The sequence below is a fragment of the Colossoma macropomum genome, unplaced genomic scaffold (assembly GCF_904425465.1).
Source record: "Colossoma macropomum unplaced genomic scaffold, Colossoma_macropomum, whole genome shotgun sequence".
Taxonomy (NCBI): Eukaryota; Metazoa; Chordata; class Actinopteri; order Characiformes; family Serrasalmidae; genus Colossoma; species Colossoma macropomum.
Window position 1 is genome coordinate 23,552,523 of NW_023494801.1, and position 20,849 is coordinate 23,573,371.

At 39.5% G+C, this 20,849-nt stretch overlaps 3 protein-coding genes across 3 annotated transcripts in view; 1 reads left to right on the forward strand and 2 right to left on the reverse strand.

The window, feature by feature from the left end:
• LOC118820993 (arf-GAP with dual PH domain-containing protein 1) overlaps nucleotides 1-844 on the reverse strand; it is a 45,664-nt gene extending 44,820 nt beyond the window's left edge. Inside the window, exon 1 of the mRNA XM_036589377.1 lies at nucleotides 133-844. Coding sequence (XP_036445270.1) covers nucleotides 133-223 — 91 coding nt within the window. The 5' untranslated portion in view covers nucleotides 224-844. The remainder of the gene's footprint in view (nucleotides 1-132) is intronic.
• Nucleotides 845-888: 44 nt separating this feature from the next.
• On the reverse strand, nucleotides 889-8,421 carry LOC118820994 (RNA-binding protein with serine-rich domain 1). Its single transcript, XM_036589379.1, has 7 exons — nucleotides 8,353-8,421; nucleotides 5,592-5,747; nucleotides 5,247-5,444; nucleotides 3,635-3,740; nucleotides 3,378-3,531; nucleotides 2,732-2,873; nucleotides 889-1,614 (listed from the first exon to the last, which is right to left on the reverse strand). Coding segments are annotated over exons 1-7 (864 nt in total). The 5' UTR covers nucleotides 8,355-8,421; the 3' UTR covers nucleotides 889-1,508.
• A 25-nt stretch (nucleotides 8,422-8,446) lies between these two features.
• On the forward strand, nucleotides 8,447-13,486 carry LOC118820995. Its single transcript, XM_036589380.1, has 4 exons — nucleotides 8,447-8,650; nucleotides 9,915-10,560; nucleotides 10,673-10,819; nucleotides 12,096-13,486. Exons 2-4 carry the CDS (start codon nucleotides 9,940-9,942, stop codon nucleotides 12,972-12,974), a joined length of 1,647 nt encoding a protein of 548 aa, XP_036445273.1. The 5' UTR covers nucleotides 8,447-8,650; nucleotides 9,915-9,939; the 3' UTR covers nucleotides 12,975-13,486.
• Nucleotides 13,487-20,849: the final 7,363 nt, after the last annotated feature.

Below are 20,849 nucleotides of genomic sequence, written 5' to 3' on the forward strand. Positions count from 1 at the left end.
CAAACATCTGATTCCGCGACCCGGTTATGTATGCAGGTTTGCATTTAACGTTCAGTCGCAGAAGACGACCTTGCTCCTGAAACCGCCCGAACAGACCCCATTTATTCGTCAGCCGGGCTGCGTGGTCCTCACCTGGAGCGCCGCAGTCCGCGCAGACCCCGTTTCCTGCTCTGTCGAGAAGCTCCAACATTCGGCGTCGGATGGTCTCTTGCTCAGAGGCCATGTCGAGAACTGAAGGAGGCCGTTTGTGCAGGTGAACAGCCGAACTGCAGCAGTTCTCTCTGCCGTTCTTCGCCGCTGTCTCTCTCTCTCGAGCGCACACGCGCGCGGGCAACGAGCAGCGAGCTCGGGACGTGCACGCGCGTCAGGCGACTGAAGACTGCCGGCACATTCCACACCAGTACGTGTCAAACAGCCTACAGGGGTCGGTTAGCCTTCAGTAAAGAACGCTTAAAGGACAGGGACAGTATTTGTGCTCTTGGACGCCGAAGCGGCGAATGAATTCCGGCTCGTTCCCTCAGCCGGTTTCTCTAAGGGTTCGCCTCCTTTTTACCGCCCTCTCTCTCTGAAACAGAGACCTCCAGCGGTCATGCGCTTACAGCATGCCTCCCTTAATCTCACGCAGGTCATAACAGACTGGTGCTGGAAGACACTGCAAATGCACTTCAACATGTTCACTAAAGCAGGGAATTGAATGTATAGTTAGTGTTGCGATTATGAAACTTCATGGCTTACAAAGTGGAAGTGGTCACTGTATTACCACCAAACCTGTAGCCTGCAGGATTCTGATCTGACAGTTACTTAGCATGGCCATTTTTGTCCACATACCACAGAAATTCAATGCAGTATTAAAAAGGATGTAACCCAACTTGAGCAAAAAACAAAGGATTTCAGTTTGTAAAGAAACTGGCATTTTAATTATTGATCCAAAATACAGACGAGTCAAGTTTTCAGTTTGGTAACTACGTAAAAACAAAGGTAAAAAATATGCAAGCAAATGTGTGTAATAGCCTAGTTTTGTCAAAATTTCATACAGCAGCGGTCGCCAACCCTCCTCCTGGAGATCTACTTTTCTGCAAAGTTTAGTTCTAACCGGTACCCCGATACCCAACACTAATGCATCTGATCCAGCCAATCAAGGACATCTGAAGAAGTTAATCAGCTGGAGCAGGTGTGGCAGATTGGAGATGGAAACAGACTCCGCAAGAAGGCAGCTCTCCGGGAATGGGTTAGTGACCACTGCCTTACAGTATGCACAACACACAGAGAAGAAAAATCTACACACGCTTTCTCTAGAGTGGACACAAAATGTGATGGCATGGTGCATTTAGGTACAAACAAAATCCTGAGAAAGGAAAAAAATGCTGCTTTAATGAATATGAATCAAAACCAGAATTTAATAGTTTCTGTCCATTCAGACTACAGCCTGAAGTGTCCACCAGGTCTCCATCAAGAACAGAAGATGCGACACTGCACTAAAAGCTTTGTAGAGCTCAGGGACAGCCTCCTTATCGTGAGGAGTTGGAGCTGGAGCGTGAGCGATGGCGTCTGCGGCCCGCAGACCTGGAACGAGAGCGCCTCCGCACTGGGGAGCGGCGCCGCGGTGACCGAGACCTGTAAGGGCACAACATGCTTCATCAGCTGAGAAAATGCATATACATATACAAAGTGCATTCATAGAAATATGACCTTATTCCGATGGAATTGTTTCAGCAGAGGACCCATTTAAAAAAAAAAATTAAAAAAATGCAATTTGCACTTGCAAATTCCAAATCACTTAACTGGTAGACTCAGCTTCGCAGCACAGGAATATAGTATTTATCCATGAGAAAAAAATGCATTTTACTCTGTTGCTTCACTACAGGTGTAAAACTGCTCATACCACCAATGAACAGTTTCTTTAAAATATACCACATAGTAAAATAAAATATGCACTGGCTTTGGTGGGTGAAAAAGTGATGCGTTTCTCAAAACCCCATAGTTCACTCAAATCGATTTGTAAACATAAATAAGGAAATAAGTCCATACCACTGCCTGAAAAGATGAAAGGCAGCTGGCTATACTATACAATAATTCATATTCAAGCGAACTGAGCTCTTTAAATGAGAAATGATCTTATAATTTAGCTTGGTACATTATGTTGAATTTACTTAAAGAACTTAATTCCGCCACCTAGCCTTGGGCTGAGAATCGATACTGAATATCACAATAATTTAAGTGCCACTACTATGCAAATCTTAGTTCTTTTTTGTTCTTTGTTATTATTTTATATTGCTTCACCTTTACTTGCCATTTTTCTTCATATAATCATTTTAATCTATAATAAATTAAAAACACAAAACAAAAAAGATGGGGACACACACAAATGAAAAAAAAAACTCTGGCACATGAGCTCTACTCTCCAATAGACAGTAAAAAAAAATAAATAAACAAATTAAAAAAAATAAAAAGGGGGACAAGCTTGTTCAGAAGAAGGGTGTCAGTTTGTTGATTTTGCCAGTATGTTAATTTAATGGATCCTTTCCTCTGTTACAGACCAGATCTATCATTTTATAAATCTTTAAGTAATATTTTAAGAACATATTCCTGTCTCTGCCAGCATACATATCTCAGCTTGAGGTGGCAAGCTCTGCCTAGCGACCTGAATCACCATTCAGAAAACCTTAACTGTGAGACCTAGCCAGTAAATAATACCATTCAAGCTGCATGAGCCCAAGGAGACAATACTGACCTTCTCCTCATGCGAGGTGGAGTACGACGCCACATTGGGGGAGGAGGGGGCATCCTGCGTGGAGGAGACAGTCTGCGGGGGGCAGGCCGTACCCTTGGAGTCAGGACAGCTGTTGCTGTGATTTCCTGACCGTCTATCTGACCTGATGTTTGTAAAAAGAAACAAAACACAAAAGGGTTCAGTTTTTGTACTGCTCTTCACCCCAGCATGTGAGTCAGTCATTAAGTTCTATCTTGCCACTGCAATTATTTTCATAATAAAAAGCCCTCTCAGTGATACAAAAGAAATATATAAATGCACTTTTTACTGAAAAGATAAAAAAAATTCCTGTGTTAGTATCTAGCGTGACCATTTGCCTGTAGCAGCGCAACATATTTTTTCAGATTTTATATCAAACTGCAACAGAATGAGAGCAAAAAAAAAAAGTTCATATTTTTGTTCAGTTTACACTGGATGCAATAATTGCACAGCTGAGCCACACTTTAAGGAATATAGACTCACAAGTAAACAAAAAGGGGGGGAGAAAAAAAAACCCTGATGTGCAGCATCAACTGAATAACACAATTACTATATTCCTACTCTTTTACATCAGCTGACTTAGTATTAATTTCCAAGCAGGAAGCAATACAGAAATGCAAGAACCTACCTCCATCCATGTGTTTTAGGGCCTTCTGCGCCTCCTCTGGAGTCTCATACTCAACGTAGGCATAGCCCCTCGATAAGTTTGGATGAAAACGGTCTGACGGCATGTCAATCATTTTGATCTTGCCATACGTAGAGAATATCTCTTGAATGTGATCCTAAAATTAATACAAGTCAATAAAAACAGATGCTTTGTAAATTAAATTATTTCATTCTGTGTGGTCAGTTTAACATATCAAATTCCTTTAGAGTGCATCTTACCTTAGTGACATTCCTAGTCAGTCTTCCTACATGAAGTTTGGTAGGTTTAGGGCTAGGGCTCCTCCTCTTCCGTTCTTTGTCGTCACCCCTTTTCTGCGATTTGGACCTGCACGGTAGTTAAATTACATGTTCAGATTTGACCTTGCCAATCTCTAGGTGTCTGGGATGAAACATTTAAAGAAACTCAAATGCCAGCACAGTTAGCAAGAAATGAAAGGTAATGGTAAACTAATCAGCATGTCTGCACTGATGACTTTGGGTTTTCCTTTATTATTTCTAATATTAACTCAGCATTCCATTAAAGCTCCAGGTATTAACTGCTGCAAAATTGTCACTGATGTCCCGAGCTAAGCTGGGTTTAACAGAAGAGGGCATTTTAAACATAGATACATCAACAAATGCAGCCTTACGATTCTTCAAAGGCCTCTTCTGCAATAAAACTTAAACTGATCTGCTTTTGACAGTTTAAAGGTACTGAAAGCTGAGTAAGTTTTGATCAAAAATGATCAAAAACCACCCTTCTTTCCCATTAAGACGGAATGGAGGTACACAAGGCATGGGTTTCAAAACTTTTAAATACAAAAACCTTAAATACAACTGGCAAAGTGTTAGCTGTATAAAATTTGGACTTCTAGTAGGTATTTATAATATGAAACTGATTTAGGTAAAACAGGACATTACTGGCAAAAAATGTCACTATTTTTAACAAGACATTTCTCTTACTCCCGTGGGGCCAGAAGTGATCTCATTAGAGCTCCAGACATTAACTGCTGGAAAGAGAATGTCAGGGGACAACCACGAGAAATTCTGGGCTTAACGTAGGTGGGAATGTAGGTAGGAAACAAACTGAGCTGAAATTTCTAAACCAATCCAACGCGTTGCGAATGCAAAGCTCCAAGTAAGGGGTAACTGTGCGCACGTTAAGCAGCGTGGAATTCAAAGGGCACAGACTACTGAAATCTAGGGGTGGGTTTTAGAGAGAGCCTTCTCTGCAATCCAGCACTAAGTGTTTTACAAGTTGTCTCCAGACATGCATTCTCATTATGAGATCACATGTGGCGCCGCAAGACTACATTTCTCTTTGTTTTCTGAGCATGCTGTGGGATACGAGACATATTAAACATGCTGCTACAGGTAAAACTCAACTTTTTTTTTTTTTACTAATGCCAGACCACCACATATGCGAGTCATCCATGCCCAGTTTATCTACGGTCTAGTCTACTGAGTTTGCTTTGTACTAAACACAGTCATCAAAACAAGCATCTAGGATGACTGACATGATGGCTGAACAATAACTTCTCAATTACTGTGGGAATACTGACTGTTGCATTATTGATACTATAGAGAGCTGCAATATATAAATTAATCTTCTAACAAATCATATGATCCAACAAAATAATGCAGCCTGAACTTTAACTGTCATTATTGTATCTTGCCCATATAGAGCAATATGGTATGACGTTTACATACAGCCCTAACTGAAACCAACAGCACAGCATGACCATGGAAAAACAAGTATTCAGTTACAAAATACAGGACTTCTCCTTTAAATTTGGGTTACAATTCACTCTAATTCATTACACTAACACTATCAAGGATGAACGCAGCCTACTTTGAACGTGAGCGTCTGCGATTGTCGTGCCGCCGGCGGCTGGGGCTGGGGCTGGGTGACCCTGAGGAGCCAGAGGAGCTGGAGGAGCGAGAAGAGCTGGAGGACCCAGACCGGCTAGAGCCTGAAGAGGAGCTGGAGCCGCTGGAGGAACCCGAGCTGGAACCAGAGCTGCTGCTTGAGCTGGAACTGGATCTTGATCTAAGAGCAAATGAAGGCACAGGGTAAGCTATGAGCATATAATGAGAGGGTGTCACAGAGGAAAAATGGTTGATAAGTAAGAAAAGTAATTTTACGGGAAAAACACTAGATAACACATACATACATAGTAGGCTGCATCAATCTCACCTGCTGCTGCTGCTCCCAGTAGAGTTACTGCGGCGTTTACGATTCTTGTCCCTTCCCCTCTCCTTCTCAGTACCTTCCTTTGCCCCAGCCTTTTCTTTGCCCCTCTCTCTAGCTTTATCTTCCGAACGCTCCCTGCGTTTAGTAGGTGACGGGGCCCTGCACGTATGGAAGAGGAATGAAAAAAATGTTTAAATAATCACAAAAACAACCAAAAATCATTTGTCACATATCATTCATGTTTTCAAGGAACTCAACGCTTACTTTAATTATTCTAATTCAAATTGTCACTTTAGTTTACTTCCAAAGCTCCGCTATTTAACCTAAGTAGTGCGGCTATAGCTAATGTGTTCAACTTGCGTCCTCTGCAGAAACTACTATTTTATACACTGGTAGACATTTGATTAAAAAAAAAATCTCAGAATAAGAGAGATGTTTAGGTTTGACCCATGTTTAAAACCAACATTTGATAATGTATTTATTGTATTCTAAAGGAGAAAACACATTTTGGTGATGCTTTTGGATGAACCTGGTCAATTACTTTCTTATGGAAATTTCATGAACAAGTGGTCTTTTTCTGTAAAATAAAGAACATTGTGCTGTAACACTATACCTCAAGGTCTAATAATGTTTAATGAAATCTCATTTGCAATTTTATTGCATTTCCAAATTTAAACATTTGCTTTAAATTAATGGTTGGGTCTTTAGGAGTAAGAACTGCTCCAATTAATGAATTAGAGAAGTGTTCTTTAACAAAAGAAAAATTCTGCCTAGAGTGACATCACTTTGGAATTCTCATTTTAGTCTTTTGAAATAAAACTTGGTCCCTTCCTTACAAGTGTGGCTTTTATAATAAAGTTTGAGAAGTACATTTAAAAAATCTTGCATAATATAAACCTGTGTAATTATAATCTTTCTAAATTTACAGATATGGACCAGAATTGTTTATTTTGCACAAAAAATGGTTTCAATTCCAGTATGTTTTGTAATTTTTACTTTGAATCTGGTGATACTCTTTGGGAAATATTTTTGACTGGTCAAAATATGGTAAATGCAAGCCATGCCTCAGGGATTTCTTAGTTGAATTTAATATTTATTGAGTCTCTTAAATGGCTTAGCAATAAAAAAGCTACATCTAATATTAGTTATTAATATTAATATGAGGGACTAAGCTTGCTAGAAGACTGACTGTGTTGTCATTGTCTGATTTTGTTGACTACTAATGTTTATAATTAATATTTAATACAGATGGCCTTGATCATAATGTTATATGTATATATACTAATAAGAAAATAACTTATTGGTGATGCTGGGCTAATGCACTAAAATGACCGCATTTTACTGAAATTGTAACCTTATAGAAAATAATGTTATATTTCTCTGTAATGATAACCCAGGTCTAACGTTAGTCCCAACTATGTTAAAACAAAATATATATTGTTATTTAAAAAAAATGTCACAATTCAACGCAATACGTTTTTCATGTATTGCATGTTTCATTATAGAGTGCAAAATTATTCCCGTTTAACCTAATTTAGTGCAACATACTAAGCCCAATATTAAACCATAAAGAAATACGTTAAAGAACAATGTATTCCTAGTTTTCGATAGTATAAATAACGTTACTGCTGTTTCTTTTTTTTCTAGGTTCCAGCTGATCAGACATCTGAGAAATAAATATCGTGACATGTCGTGTAACTTATCGTTAAAATTTCTTTAAGTATCGTTACATTATACTTTTGCCACAGCGCCCACCTTTATTATAAATGTTGGTGTGGATATCTGCAGATACTTTAACTGTGAACCTGAAAAGCACAATTACCAAATCGGCAAAATCCTACCATTTCAGTCATATATTCTAAAGAGAAAGAAATCAAACGATAAAGCAGGTTAAGCTAACGAATAACATTAAGCTAGTAGGCCTCCATACGTCGGCATTTACCCTACTGGCCGTTACAGCAGCTTAGCTAGCTAGCGTTAGCTATCTCAAAATTACTTTTCGGTTTTCTCAAGCTCCACTATCGTAGTAAATGATTCTGATATATACATATAACAGCGCATGACACTACTAATACAATATAGTGACAAATGTTAAACCAGTGTTAGTTGGCCCTAAGCTAAAATGTTGCTAATGTTAGCTAGCGACAATACGGCATTATATTTATGTACAAGTTCGCCAGTTAGCTAACCTAGCTAACTAGCCATTCAGATAAAGCAGCACTACAAACCAGACGATAACTAACATTACCTCCAGTTAGTCCACAGACTGCTACGTTCTTGAAAAAAAAAGACTATACATGTGATAGTACGTAACAAAAGCAACGCACAACTTTCATTCATTAGCCAACAGTAGTTAGCTAGTTAGCTAGCTAGCTCCAGTCTTAGGCTATAATGCAAACCATGCACTAACTAGCAACCGATTAGCGTGCTACATTAGCCTGACGAGGCCGGAATTGCCGTATTATTTCGCGGCTTCTTGTTCGAATTTTCCCGTTTCTCCTTAAGTGCAGAATGTAGAAGTCGCCAGAATGCAACTGCTGTACCATTTAAGGTTGAACTGGAAAATTCGAATAAGCAGCATACTTCAGCTTCGTGTTAGCATAAGCAATGCTTAGAACAATAATAATAATAAAAAAAACCTACAGGAGATTTAACCAATCATATCAGTTTGCACTCAGAATCTAAAACGGTAGTAGCAATATGCGAGAAATCAGTGATTCCTTATCGGAAGATTTTTAAAGAGAAACTTAAAAAAAAACCTCACATCTTCACAAGGCTCACACTCTCCACCGCTAAAGCGTCGGCGCCTCTGCCCTTGCGTTAATATCCAGATTACGTCACTTACTGTGCGACGGTATTGTTTTTTTCCACAGAGCCTCTTGTTTGTTTATGAATTGTGTGAACTGCGAGTGTCTTTCTCTGTGCTTTCTAATAGAGCAAGCAAGCGTCTTGTCTATTTCAGCGAGGTAAAAATGTTCATGTGCTTCACGGAACCGTACCGTTGCGATTTAGCTGCCTGCAATAGCGCCTTTGTATCTACAAACACTTCATCGTCGCGTTAGGTGAGTAAGTTAGCTAGTTAGCTGAAAAGCTAATACTGGATAGCGGTCTGCTGTTTCTGTCCGGCAAACGTTTTTGACTAGCGAACCCAGACTGTAGTGCCAGCTGACAAGCTAATATATTTATTTTTGAGAGTTTATTAACTCATTTTAAAATCAACAAATTTAAGAGCGTTTTTTTTCTGGGTTTAGTGTAACAATTTAAGTTATGCTGTTGGTGCAACAGCGTCTTGTAACTTAATTGAAATGTGGAAGTAATAAACTGCAGCATGGTTGTTGTTTGTTAGTTGTTATTTGCAGACCCCTTATACTTTAATTTCGGGTCATGCTGCCTGTGTAACCAAATGCAGGCCTAAATTTTTAGAATTACACGACGTTGAAATGTACACTCACTGGTCGCCTAATTAGGTCAACTTATCTCTTACCTTGTATCTAGAATCTGTTTTATAAGGTCCACTTACCATATAGGTGCACGTTGTTGTTCTTCAACTACAGATTATAATCTATCTGTTGCTCTGTATAATTTGTTAACCCCCATTTAACACATTCATCAATGGTCACCTCAGTGTCACTAGAGACTTCTATGTCAGTATTCTATCCCTGTGTACCTGCATCTCATTTATTTATCTACCTCAGGCTAATTGCACATACGGAAATGTGTACAACAGTACATTTCATAGTTTTATTACATAATTTATTACTGTACAACTGTACATTGGAATAATGCAATATTAGTGTATATTGTGTATATGTGTATATTCAGAGTCAGTGTATATATATTTCTTTTTCTTCTTAGATATTTATAATTTTTGTATGTAAATTTTACAAGGGGGCTACGCACCTAAGATTTTCACTCACTCTACACCTGTGTAAATGTGATGTGACAATAAACGTGATTTGATTTGATTAACAGCATCCTGTGACCAGAGACTGACCTCAGCTCTTGTTTCTAACCTTACTTCTACAAAGTGGGCCAACAAGGTAGCAATCTAAAAAAGTGGACAGTAAATATACAGTTCTTAAAAAACTCCACCACTCAAATAATACCTACCTAGTAATGGTTCTGTGTGAGTCTTGATAAACAGAGTAAAGGGGGGATGACAAATTATGTAGAGTAACAGATGGACATGTGATATGAGATCTGTAAATGTAGCTCTACAAAGATCTGGACCCGATTAAATAGACAATGATTGTAGATACAAGGCAGTTGTACATATGCATTGTCTAAGTTGCTACCTGGCCGTTGACTCTTGACTTTTTTTTTCAGTCTAATAAAATTTTAGAGAGCGACCATGGGCAGGCTGGACGATGCCGCCAAGCGCAAGGTGGTTGAACTGCGTGAGGCAGGCCTGAGTTTCCGCAAGATCAAAGCTGTCTTGGAACTGGAGAACATCAAAGTGTCAGCACAGGCCATCTACCTCTTCTTAAAGGAGTTTCATGGAAGAACTCGGCCAAAAGACTCCACACCTGGGAACAGTGGACCTGCACCAGCTTCAGGTTTGGCGCTGGCAAGGGAGGTGGGGCTCAGTGAAGTGAGGCAAAGTGGCTGGAGTGAGCAGCAACTGAGGAGTCTGCTGCGAGAGGCCTCACGCATCACAAGTTACCCATCCACCCCAGACTCTTCAGGGCAGAGTGGGGCACCTCAAGACTCCAGAGGACAGTCCTCGGGGGCAGGGACAGCTAGCAATGAGCACCAGGAGGGGGACGGAAAGGACGAAGACGTCCGTATCGTCAGTGTCACCTCACTGGCGCAGAACACCCAACATGGGAGCATTAATACCGTGCGATCAGGGATTAGCTCAGGAGCCATGACTAGTGCATTTTCAAGGAGAAGATACACACCCTCACCAGCCAACCCGGTGCTTGTGGCTCGGAAAAGACTCCTGGATAAGGCATTATTCCACAGGGCAAGGGTATGCATCATCTATTTGACAAAAGTTTCACTTTAGTTTTCTTCAATGTGGGTATGCGGTGTGTTGCATTTTAAATTTCTCTTTGCATTGTTCTGCTTTTTGTCCTGTTTAGGTAAGGGACAGTGGTCCTCAGCCTGGCCAACAGGCAGTATCGTTACTGAGAAGAGATCAATCTTGTTTCACCGGCTCTGAAGGGAGGAAAGTCATGTTACCTCAAACGGCCTCATATGATCTCACAACTGCCCGACCTCCTCATGTGGTAAGTATAAAAGCATTAAAAAATGTAAACTTAAAGAGCCTGCATGTGGGTTCACACACAACACCTACATAAGTAACATATTAGTTATTAAATAATGATGGTACTGAATAATAATAAGTAAATATGAATACAAGGGCTCAAAGTCTTAAAAGTACAATTCCGCAATAAGTGTGAGATTTAAACAAAATCATTTGTAGTAGTTTAATGTGATAAAGATTACTGACTTACAGTGTGGCGATAAGAACCAGGGTTTTCATGGCTACAGCAATTCACCCATTTTATTTACTATATAAAATGACCAGTTTTATATGTAATGTTGATAATGTTAAAATAGCAGTAAATAGCCTGCTTTACAAGCATTTCAAGAGTGTTCTTACATCATCCATTACATTTTGATTTTGAAATGTAAATATTCAATCTTATTATAAAGTGCAAGATATTGTCGGTAAAGCTTTAACAATAATAGGAATACTTCTTCCTTCAGTTGACTCTGTTTATACTCAATGCATCTTAAAGCAAGCAAAGAGTAATAATTACAGAATCCTATTTTCCTATAGATGCGCTATAGATCTTTAAATACTAAGACAACCTGTTTCAAGAATAGCTTTTTTTGCGGTAAGGTTACTTAAGTTGACTCTGAGTAGTGTATATCAGTGTAGTCCATCAATAATATTTTCAGCCTTTGTAAGAATGCACAGATTAAATTACTGATTAAATTAATTTCAAGATTCTTCTATACTAAATATTCTGTATTGTATTGTGTATTGTTTACTGTATTTGTGTTATTTATGTTTGTGTATTGTGCTACTACTTAGTTGAGTTACATCTTGACACACCAGATACAGTTACCTCTGACATGTTGGTGGCAAGAAAAGATTAATCAGTATCGCTGTCCAACATGAATACGTTAAAAAAATGTTTTTTAGGGCAAAAGCTTTGCAAAACTATTGTAAAACAGTTTCTCAAGCAGCGTATTCATAACCATTTCATGTAATAATATTCTATCATGTAGCTGTTAGAAGTATTAAACACTGCAAATGGCTGGTTCCTATTACCATGCTGTGAATGATTGAGCCTGTAAGTTTCTCTAGAGCAGCTGATTTCACATCAAACTACTTTGAATGCCTTTGTTTACATCTTAATAATTTACTTTTGCATTTTGTGGAATTCCTCTTTAAGTAATCTGTCCCGTGATAGCAAGAGGACACACACACACTCCTGCTAACTATTTTCTGCTCTGCTCTGATATAAACTGAAACAAACCTGTGTTTCTCAGAGAGGTCTCCATCCAGGAGCCAACATTTTTAGACGAGGAATTGTCCAAAGGGCAAACATGCCCTCCCGCTCGCCTCAGCAGCAACCTCGTATTGGCATTCGGCTACCCACCCCGGCCCAGTCAAGTGCCACGCCCCACAATGCAAGCTCCTCTATGCGTCCCCAGGCCCCACCCAGCCAGCCCTCCCCTCCCTCCCAGCAAAGTAGCCCAGATGCAGGAGTGCCAAGCGGACTACCTGAACAGGTCAAGTCTCTGGCCTCAGAGGTTCGCAGTCTCGGCCTGGCTCTGAGGATGATTGTAGAGCAGCAAGGCAGACTGGAGAGGGAGCAGAGCCAGCAGACGCAGGTCCAGAAACAGATTCTCAGTACCTTGCAGGAGCTTGCATCAAAACTGGGCCCCTGCAGCCTTCAGCACACACCAACTCCCACTGTTCCCACCTGCCCCTTCTCCTCAGCTTCCTTTAGCCAGCCCACATTCACCTCCAGCCAAGGCAGCTTTTCTTCATGTGGTCAAGCCCAGTCCAGGTACAGTGAAATTGATGGGTCTGGTCTTGAGAACATTGAGGCGTTTTCTCTGGATGGTCTTAGCTCTGCTACCATTAATGGCTTTCAGCCATGTAGCACGTCAGACACTCTTTCATTCACCCAGGCACATACACCAACATTCACACAGTCACAGACGCAAACTTACACACCAGATGTGCTCTCCTACACACAGTCGCACACAGACACCTTCACGGGAATTGACAAGTCAGCAGAAAGGGCATCAACAAGTACAGAGGCATCTTTTCAAACCAGCAGTTCTTCTTCTCAGTGCTCTACTCAACCCATATCTCCAAATGATGCCCAGCTGACTATCATCAAGGTGGAGAATGTTTAAGTTTCTTTTTTTCTTGGGTACGATGATGTGGTCTTCCTTACAATGGATTTTGCCTAAGAGTTAGTCTTCTTTGATACTGTACTGTAGCGTCAGCCATAGTGGACAACCAGTGGCTGTTGGTTTTCTTTAATGCTTGCATTTTTTACTGTAATGTCTTTAAATGGTATTACCAAACTTAAGTTCAGATGACAAACTGCAAATAAACGTTGACTGTTAGGCTGCTTTCACAAGACATTTTGGTATCCGTCAAAAACACATTCATATGCGTTGCTGTCTTATTGTGGATGTGTTTATAGGTCTTCTCCAGATTTGCAGATACATAGATCTAATGTACACACAACCAAGAAAGTCTACATGGCCACAGGGCTGTCTAATTCTGCCATTCATCTCAGCCGTAAGGGGTATAATGCTGACTATGGCCCAATCCCATTTCACCCCTTGCCCCTACCACTTAGCCCTTAGCCCTCTGTTTTGCGCGTTCACATCTAGGGTTAGGGTGTCCCAATTTTTGTTGAGACAGAGGGGTAGGGCGAAGGGTTAGGGCTACATGGCCCTCCAAACTGAGGTTTTTCAGAGGTACACTCCAAATAAAGTGTTACGAGGGAAAAAAGAAAAACCGGCAAGATGGCTGCGCGAGCGACCAAAGAAACCCACAAATGTAAGTATTTTCTCCATTAAAAAATTGCGATAACCATCGTATTATCTTAGTTTAATGTCGTTTCAATGTATTATGGTCGTTAACTAGCATAAGAATTGCTAATAGCATGCTAATGTCTCGGTAGCTAGCTAGCTAACTTTCCCGGTCCACCTTAAATAGTCTAGCAGTGCTGGCGCCTAAAACGCCTGAATGTAACTGCTGCACCGTTTAAGGTTGAACGGGAAAATACCAACAAGAAGCTGGTGAATAGCTGACTTAAGCTTCGTATCACCAAAGAATTAGCGGTGGGCGATAATAAATAATTGTCTTATACCCCCTCTTTGAAAGGACATGATGCCCTAAATGTAACTAAAGCCCAGCAGCGAGCTTGCTGAACATTTCCCTTCTCTGCTATCACTGAAGACGGGCCGGGTCGCCTACAGAGCACCGCTAGTAGCCTGTTAATGAAGTAATGTTCTTTTTTTTTTTGAGGGTTGTCCCATTACGTAGGGCAAGATTTCAACCACTACCACTTAAAAAAAAAAAAGAAATTGGATTGGGCCTATGTATTAACTTCCAAAGATGTAGCTTGGGATGCAGGCTTCTTCAGACTTTGCTCATGCAGTTACCCAGACTTTGTAGCGAAAGGCACGTGATGGTAAACTTAAGAATAGTTGCCAAAAATAAAGATGAAATATTTTAAACAGACAAATGATAAATGTCTTCCTAAGTAAGTAAAACAGAATTCATGTGCAAATGTGCAGGATATGGTGTCAAGATAAAACGTGGAATAGGGTCAAGCTGAAGTGCTCTTTCTATTGTGCTTTTTATGCAATTGTAGCTGTGCAGCCTCGCAGATCCTACATAACGACGTTGGGCTTTTCAGTGTATGTCACAGAATGCTGGTTCAAAGTCTGCAAGACCGGAGACCTTGGGCCGGAGGCTGGAGATTTTTATATTTATATACTTGAAAGCTTGTATGAGAAAACTGCTTGCAGTTGCTGTTCTTTTTCATGAAACGAAGAAAAAAAAATCCGTGTGCGACCAGTCGCTGTTTGTATGCATCTTTGTAGAGCTTTGAATGTGAGCTGTTAGTTTAAACAAAATTGATGAAAAACGTGACAGACTGAAGCTCCACCCACAGTAATTCATACTGGCTGATGCATGGGTACATCAGAGTATGCTCCATTGAAAGTTCAACTCTGGAGAACTTTTTTTTTGGTGAACAGTGGTGTATAATTGTCACACATTAACATATGGTGGCTTCTGCTGAATGTCAACACATCGTTTTCATTGAAATCAATGAAAGAGATGCGTTTTTTACGGATACAAAACTGTCCTTGTATACGGGGCTTTAATTTTGCCTTTACACACTTGTGTACAATAAATCCAAAGCAATGTATTCACTTTTCTAACAATGTAAAATTCTTCTGTGTAAAATTTAAATGTTAAGCTTTTGAAGATGTGGAGTCAACAAGCAGAAGTTATTCAGAGGAAAAAGGAAAGAAAGTATTTATGTCAGTGTCCCACTTACATAAACCAGTTCAGCAGGTCTTATGCTAGTCTCTTTGTCCATATTGTTCCACCTCTTGGAAGAAAAGGACTGTTAAGAGTGACACTAACAACTATAGCCTGAGCCAACGCATTATAACCCCACAAAATCCTTTCAGAATGTCATGTATGTTGTACTAACACAAGGGATATGAACATACAGTCTGTCGCATGTTGCTTCTATACTGTTCTTTGCACTGAGCACTCATACGGCCATGACAAAATAATAGAAACACCACATAATATATTCAGTACTGCCTTTTGAATTTAGAATGGCTTCAGTCTTTCTTGGAGTTATGATTCACACAGTGTGCCACACACAACAGTAATGGACAGTGAGGAGTTTGTTGCTGAGGCTCCTGCAGGTTAGCGTCTGCCCTGATTGAGTATTTTGTCTGTTCCTGTCCAGCAGCTTTGTACTGTAATCACTGTTATTTTGTAAAGTATTTACTGTCATCCTTTTTTTTTACACTGCCCATTTTAACATATTAAAATATTGCTGTCAGTGATTGATATGCCTGTGACTAGCCTGTGATGTTTCTTCTCAAAATTTGTGATATTTTAGAATTGTCAAAGGTGTTCTTTTTAAGCTCAGCACAATTGAGTTTCTATTACACTAGGAAAATGAAATAAAATAGGTTTGTTATATGTATATTTTTTCACATAGTTTTGGAGCATTTCTGTTGGTCCATTTATCAGGAAATTTTTGCACAGTGTAAAGAACAGCTTACATTTGCAAATTCTGTTAAAAATGCAACACTGGAGGTACACGGTTTTGTTCCAGCAGCAATAATTAATCCATTCCAGTACAACAAACTAGTATGAAAGTATGTAAATTTATTTTATGTAGCACATTTAAACCAAAATGCTTTACAATGAATGGACAAAATTTTTCCTGCCATTAGTTCTCCACTTTAACCATTTACACATAAAAACACAGTTACAGTCTGTTTTGGCTTCAGGTCTCACCAGCAGATGGCGTTGATGTATCAGTCTTGTTCATCTCACTAATGAATGCGAAGACATGCTGGTACTTGGCCATGCTGAGAACTACAGGCAGAGAATTTGTAGAGGAAAATTACCACTGTGTAGTGTCTTTCAGGTTTCTCAAAAGCTAGAGGGCGCTCCTGAGCAAGTCCAAAATGAATGGGTTAAGATCATTTGTGCAAAATCATAGTTTATAAATGCTCAAACATTTTTTATATAAAAGAATACATTAATTTCCTGAACACATAACGACATAAAATATTTTAACATTGCCATTATATTTAAAACACATTGGAACTTGGCACCCCACGTACATCCATGATGTCAGTGAATATATGATGTCATGAATAGCCAATGAGCTGCTCTGCTCACCAACCAATCAGTACTCAGTAGTAGTAATGCTAGCATCCTGCTGCCCAAAACCTGCTTGCTGTAGGAAAAAGGATAAATGTCGTTTTTCTGCATAAGTGATTAGAAATTATTTAAATTTTTCATTTTTAGCTGTTTAGCTCCATTTACCCCCATTAATTGAGAAATCGCTCATGGGTGCCCTCTGGCATTTTGCTGTCATGTTTTTGATATAACTGGGAGAAGTAGGAAGAGACCAGACTCCTCATAAACCAGCTGTGCTATGAAGTTGTTATATATTGGTTCATGTGGCGGCACAACAGTCTCTAAAATGTGATCTCAAATAACGTGGATGTTTGATTCATTGGGCCTGCACACTAGGGCATTCATGCATTTTTAATCTTTTGAACTTTATATTTGAAAAATATTTAAAATGTTAATGCCTGAAATGATCTAAAATGTACTTAATGACATGCCATCCATCATGGTTTTTGTCTGTTCTATCAAAGGCACATCAGATATCTCTCTGCAATTTTATTTAATACATCAAAGTCATTTTTATTTAAATTTGCTAAAAAAGTTTATACCACTTTTGAAGTGCACCTTTTTTTTTCTTTTCATTGAATTTTTTTTTCAAGATTCAGTATCTATTTGGAGTGTCATCAGACCCACTTTGTATGGACACATGCCCGGTAATTAATTTTTGCTGTTTTGTGACTTGAATATTTGAATTTTTAAACGAATTTTATGTGTCATTAACTATGAAGCACCAGGTCATATTTAGCATTGCTTAACATAAAAAGCATAAGATATAAAATAAGCTGTGGATTTTATTGCATAAAAGAGCAGATTGGTTTTTGTAGTCTACAATCACAACTGCTTTGATACTTCTAAACTCCGCTAGTGACTCTGTGGTATCAGATCAGAAAATCAGAATTAAGCAATGAGGCTTGTAATGTGAACATAGCCAAAGGCACAAACTGAAGGCCTTGCTGTAACAGCAGTCATTGGGCAGAAGGCAGGAAACACACTGGACAGGTCGCCAATCTATTGCAGAGCAAACAGACAGACATATACATCCACACACACAGTCACACCGAGGGGCAATTTAGCATGTCCAATTGGCCTGACCACATGTCTTTGGACTGTGGGAGGAATCCCATGCAGACATGGGGAGAACATGCAAACTCCACACAGAAGGGACCCTGGTTGCCCAGCCAGGGAATCAAGCCCAGGCCCTTCTTGCTGAAAATAAATAAAACATTAAAAAACTAAATTGGTGCAATATCCTTTTTATCCACTTAGTTGTAATATTTCAAAGTATAGTATCAAAAATAGTGAAGAATGGACAACCTTTGGCCATGTCTGGCTTTCTGAGAGCTCTTAGTGGACCAAGGGTTGGGGGCACATTGTGGGCAAAGCTGGGCCACTGCTCTGGACACCACATTGTTCATGATGGCCAGGACAGATTGTGACAACCAAGGGGTGCAGAGTGAGATCCAGGCAGCTAGGCTTCAAACTTTCTCTTGGGGAGATCAGTGGTAATGACCTGGGCCAAACCAGTCATTTTGGCCAGGAGAGAGTGTCTAGACTGGGCTAGCACAGCTTCTCATTGAGGTAATTCTGGCTGAAGCTAAGATCCAGAGGAGACTCGGTAGCTTCAGGAGTCAGTCTTGCTTGGGCCTGGCTTTGAGAAGTCCTGGGTTTGGAACCAGAGCCCAGTTTAGCCTTGACCTACAAACAGGGATTTACATGGTTCAGGAGCTTGGGGCAGCCTTGGCAGAAGTAGCTGTTCTTTAACATTTGTTTCTAAAGAAAAGTAAGATGAGAACAGCCTCTTTGCATGCATGATAGGTATTCAGCTGCAGTTGTTGTAAGCCAGAGATAATTAGTTCTGGTCTTGGATGATTAGCACAGTTTGATGATACCCTGCTTTAACAACCCAAGTTGAGAACAACAAATTATAATAAACTCTGGCAGTCCAGCACCTGAACTGATGGTCCGTATTTTAAGGTGTCTTGCCGATTCTCTTACATCTATAAAGATGCTCCTTGACTTTTTGAACCTATAGACGTTAAGCTTGTACATGAAGCACTTCACAACTGTAGTTTAAAAGATTTTTGACTCTGTCTATGGAATTCAGTCATGAAAAGCATAATGTCAATGACAGTGCAGGTCCCCCAGTACATTATTTCAGTCTAGTATAAATCATCAACCAAATCTTGAAGGTTTGTTCTTTGTTCCTACAATTGTTGCTATGTTCATTTGATAAAAAGTAACTTGTGGCAGGAGCATTGTTGAATGGCATGTGGCACTTGCCACTGGCACAAGAGGAAATGATGTTTAACATGCCTCTGCCACACTGACTATAGAGTGGATCCTGCCACTGACGTACTAGTAAGTCCACTGCTTTTGGCAGGGGATATTTTTCATTAGAAAGGCCAGCTATGAGCAGGCAAAATCGATTAATGAATTTAGGTAGTTTATAGACAGAAAAATCTGGTTTGGTTTGATCACAACAGAAGGGAAAGAGGGAGACTGAATTTGCAATTAGGTACGGTGTCGGGTACACCAAGAGAATGGTCTAGGCCTGAATACTTGACCCCTATTGTGAGGGGATCCAATGGCTTTGTTATGTTGTGGGAAACATTTTGCCTCTATGGTCTAGGTCCACTTGTTTGCTTAGAGGGAAGGGTCATTGCAAATCAAAAGTTATTCTGACTGCTTTTGTCCTGTGATGGAACATTTCTGTCCTGACAGAATTGGTCTTTTCCAGCATGGCTGTAATCTTCAGAAGCATGAGGGGTCGCAAAATACTGAATGATTTGATAAGTGTGAAAATGATATAAATATTATGCACTTCATAATTGCTAGATCTCAACCCCATTGAACACCAATGGGAGATTTTGGACTAAGATTTTGGACAGTGCAATCCACCACCATTATCAAAACACTAATTGTGGGAATATCTTCTGGAAGAAGGCTTTTCATTCCTCCAGTACAGTTCCAGAGACTTGTAGAATCTGTACCAAGGTGCATTTAAGCTGTTCTAGCAGCTACTAGTGATCCAACACCTCATCAAGACACTTTTTGTCTCTTTTAGAGATGTGGTCAATATAGTTCAGTCCGTCAGCCTGTCCTAAAGTCCACACTTGCCATTTGTGTTTTTGCTTAACACATTTATGTGATATGTTTCTGAATTTTTAAAAAGTGTAGAAAGTGAAAAGGCACTTTTTAACCACCAAAAATATCCAAAAAAAGAGATTTTGGGGTCAATGTTATGGGCAGCAGCTGCACATATCATTACATATTTAAAGAAGTGACTTTTAATAGTGACTTTGTGAGTAGCATTTGCTGAAGTAACTTGTTTCTTACTTTGTTTCTTATGATGTTTGGCTATGGTTGTGGAGAAGGTTAGGCTATGGTTGTGGAGAAGCAGGTGTCACATGCAGGATGGAGAGCTGGTCGGACTGAACCAGTGGGCTAAGTAGCTGATGATTTTCACCTGTGCCTTGTTTCTGCCAGCCTACTTTTAGCCATCTCCATCTCCACACCTGCACCCAGTGTCCTCACTCCTCCCACCTTTAATAGTTGTTACAAGGGTATTCACAGACTATAGCAGATTGTTGTTCATAATGATTACCCAATGATACATTTTGAACAAACTTTTTACATGTGTACTTATTTTAAGATGCACAACGAAATAGTCATATGAAGGATTTTATTGTTAATTTAAATAAAAGTAAATATATATTTTAGTGAAACTATCTGTAGTCTATTTTGTTAAATTTATTTTAAGGACAATACAAATTGCACAGCGGATAGCAGAAATGCTGGGCAAGATTAGGTGAAAAGCAGGCCTTATTGCTGTAATTAATAATGTAATAGTGTCATAAGGTCAATGGCTGGCCTACATATGAAGCTGCGCACTCTAATCTTTCGTTGTCTTTATGCAGGGCCAGAGCAGTTATCTCTATAAGCAAACTGCAACTGGTCTCACCCTACAAGAATTTGTGGTTTAATAAAGTACTTAATGAGGTCCTTCAAACAGTTCATAATAAATGTTAATGTAAGAAGCCAAAACTCCTTTAAACAACTGACTGACATTTTAATTAATACAAAGTAGCATGTTTCTGTTATAAATTTATTATAAATACATACATACCACTGGAATCAATAAATATATTTTAAAACAACATGATGCATTAGTATTTAACAGTAATAAAAGAATAGTGGAAAAGAGCATTGCAAATATAAAACCTTCAGCAGTTAGATCATTAGTACATCATTACATTCCTGAACAGCAAAACTAAGGTTGTGAAAGTAAACTGCAGAAACCCTAAAATATCAAC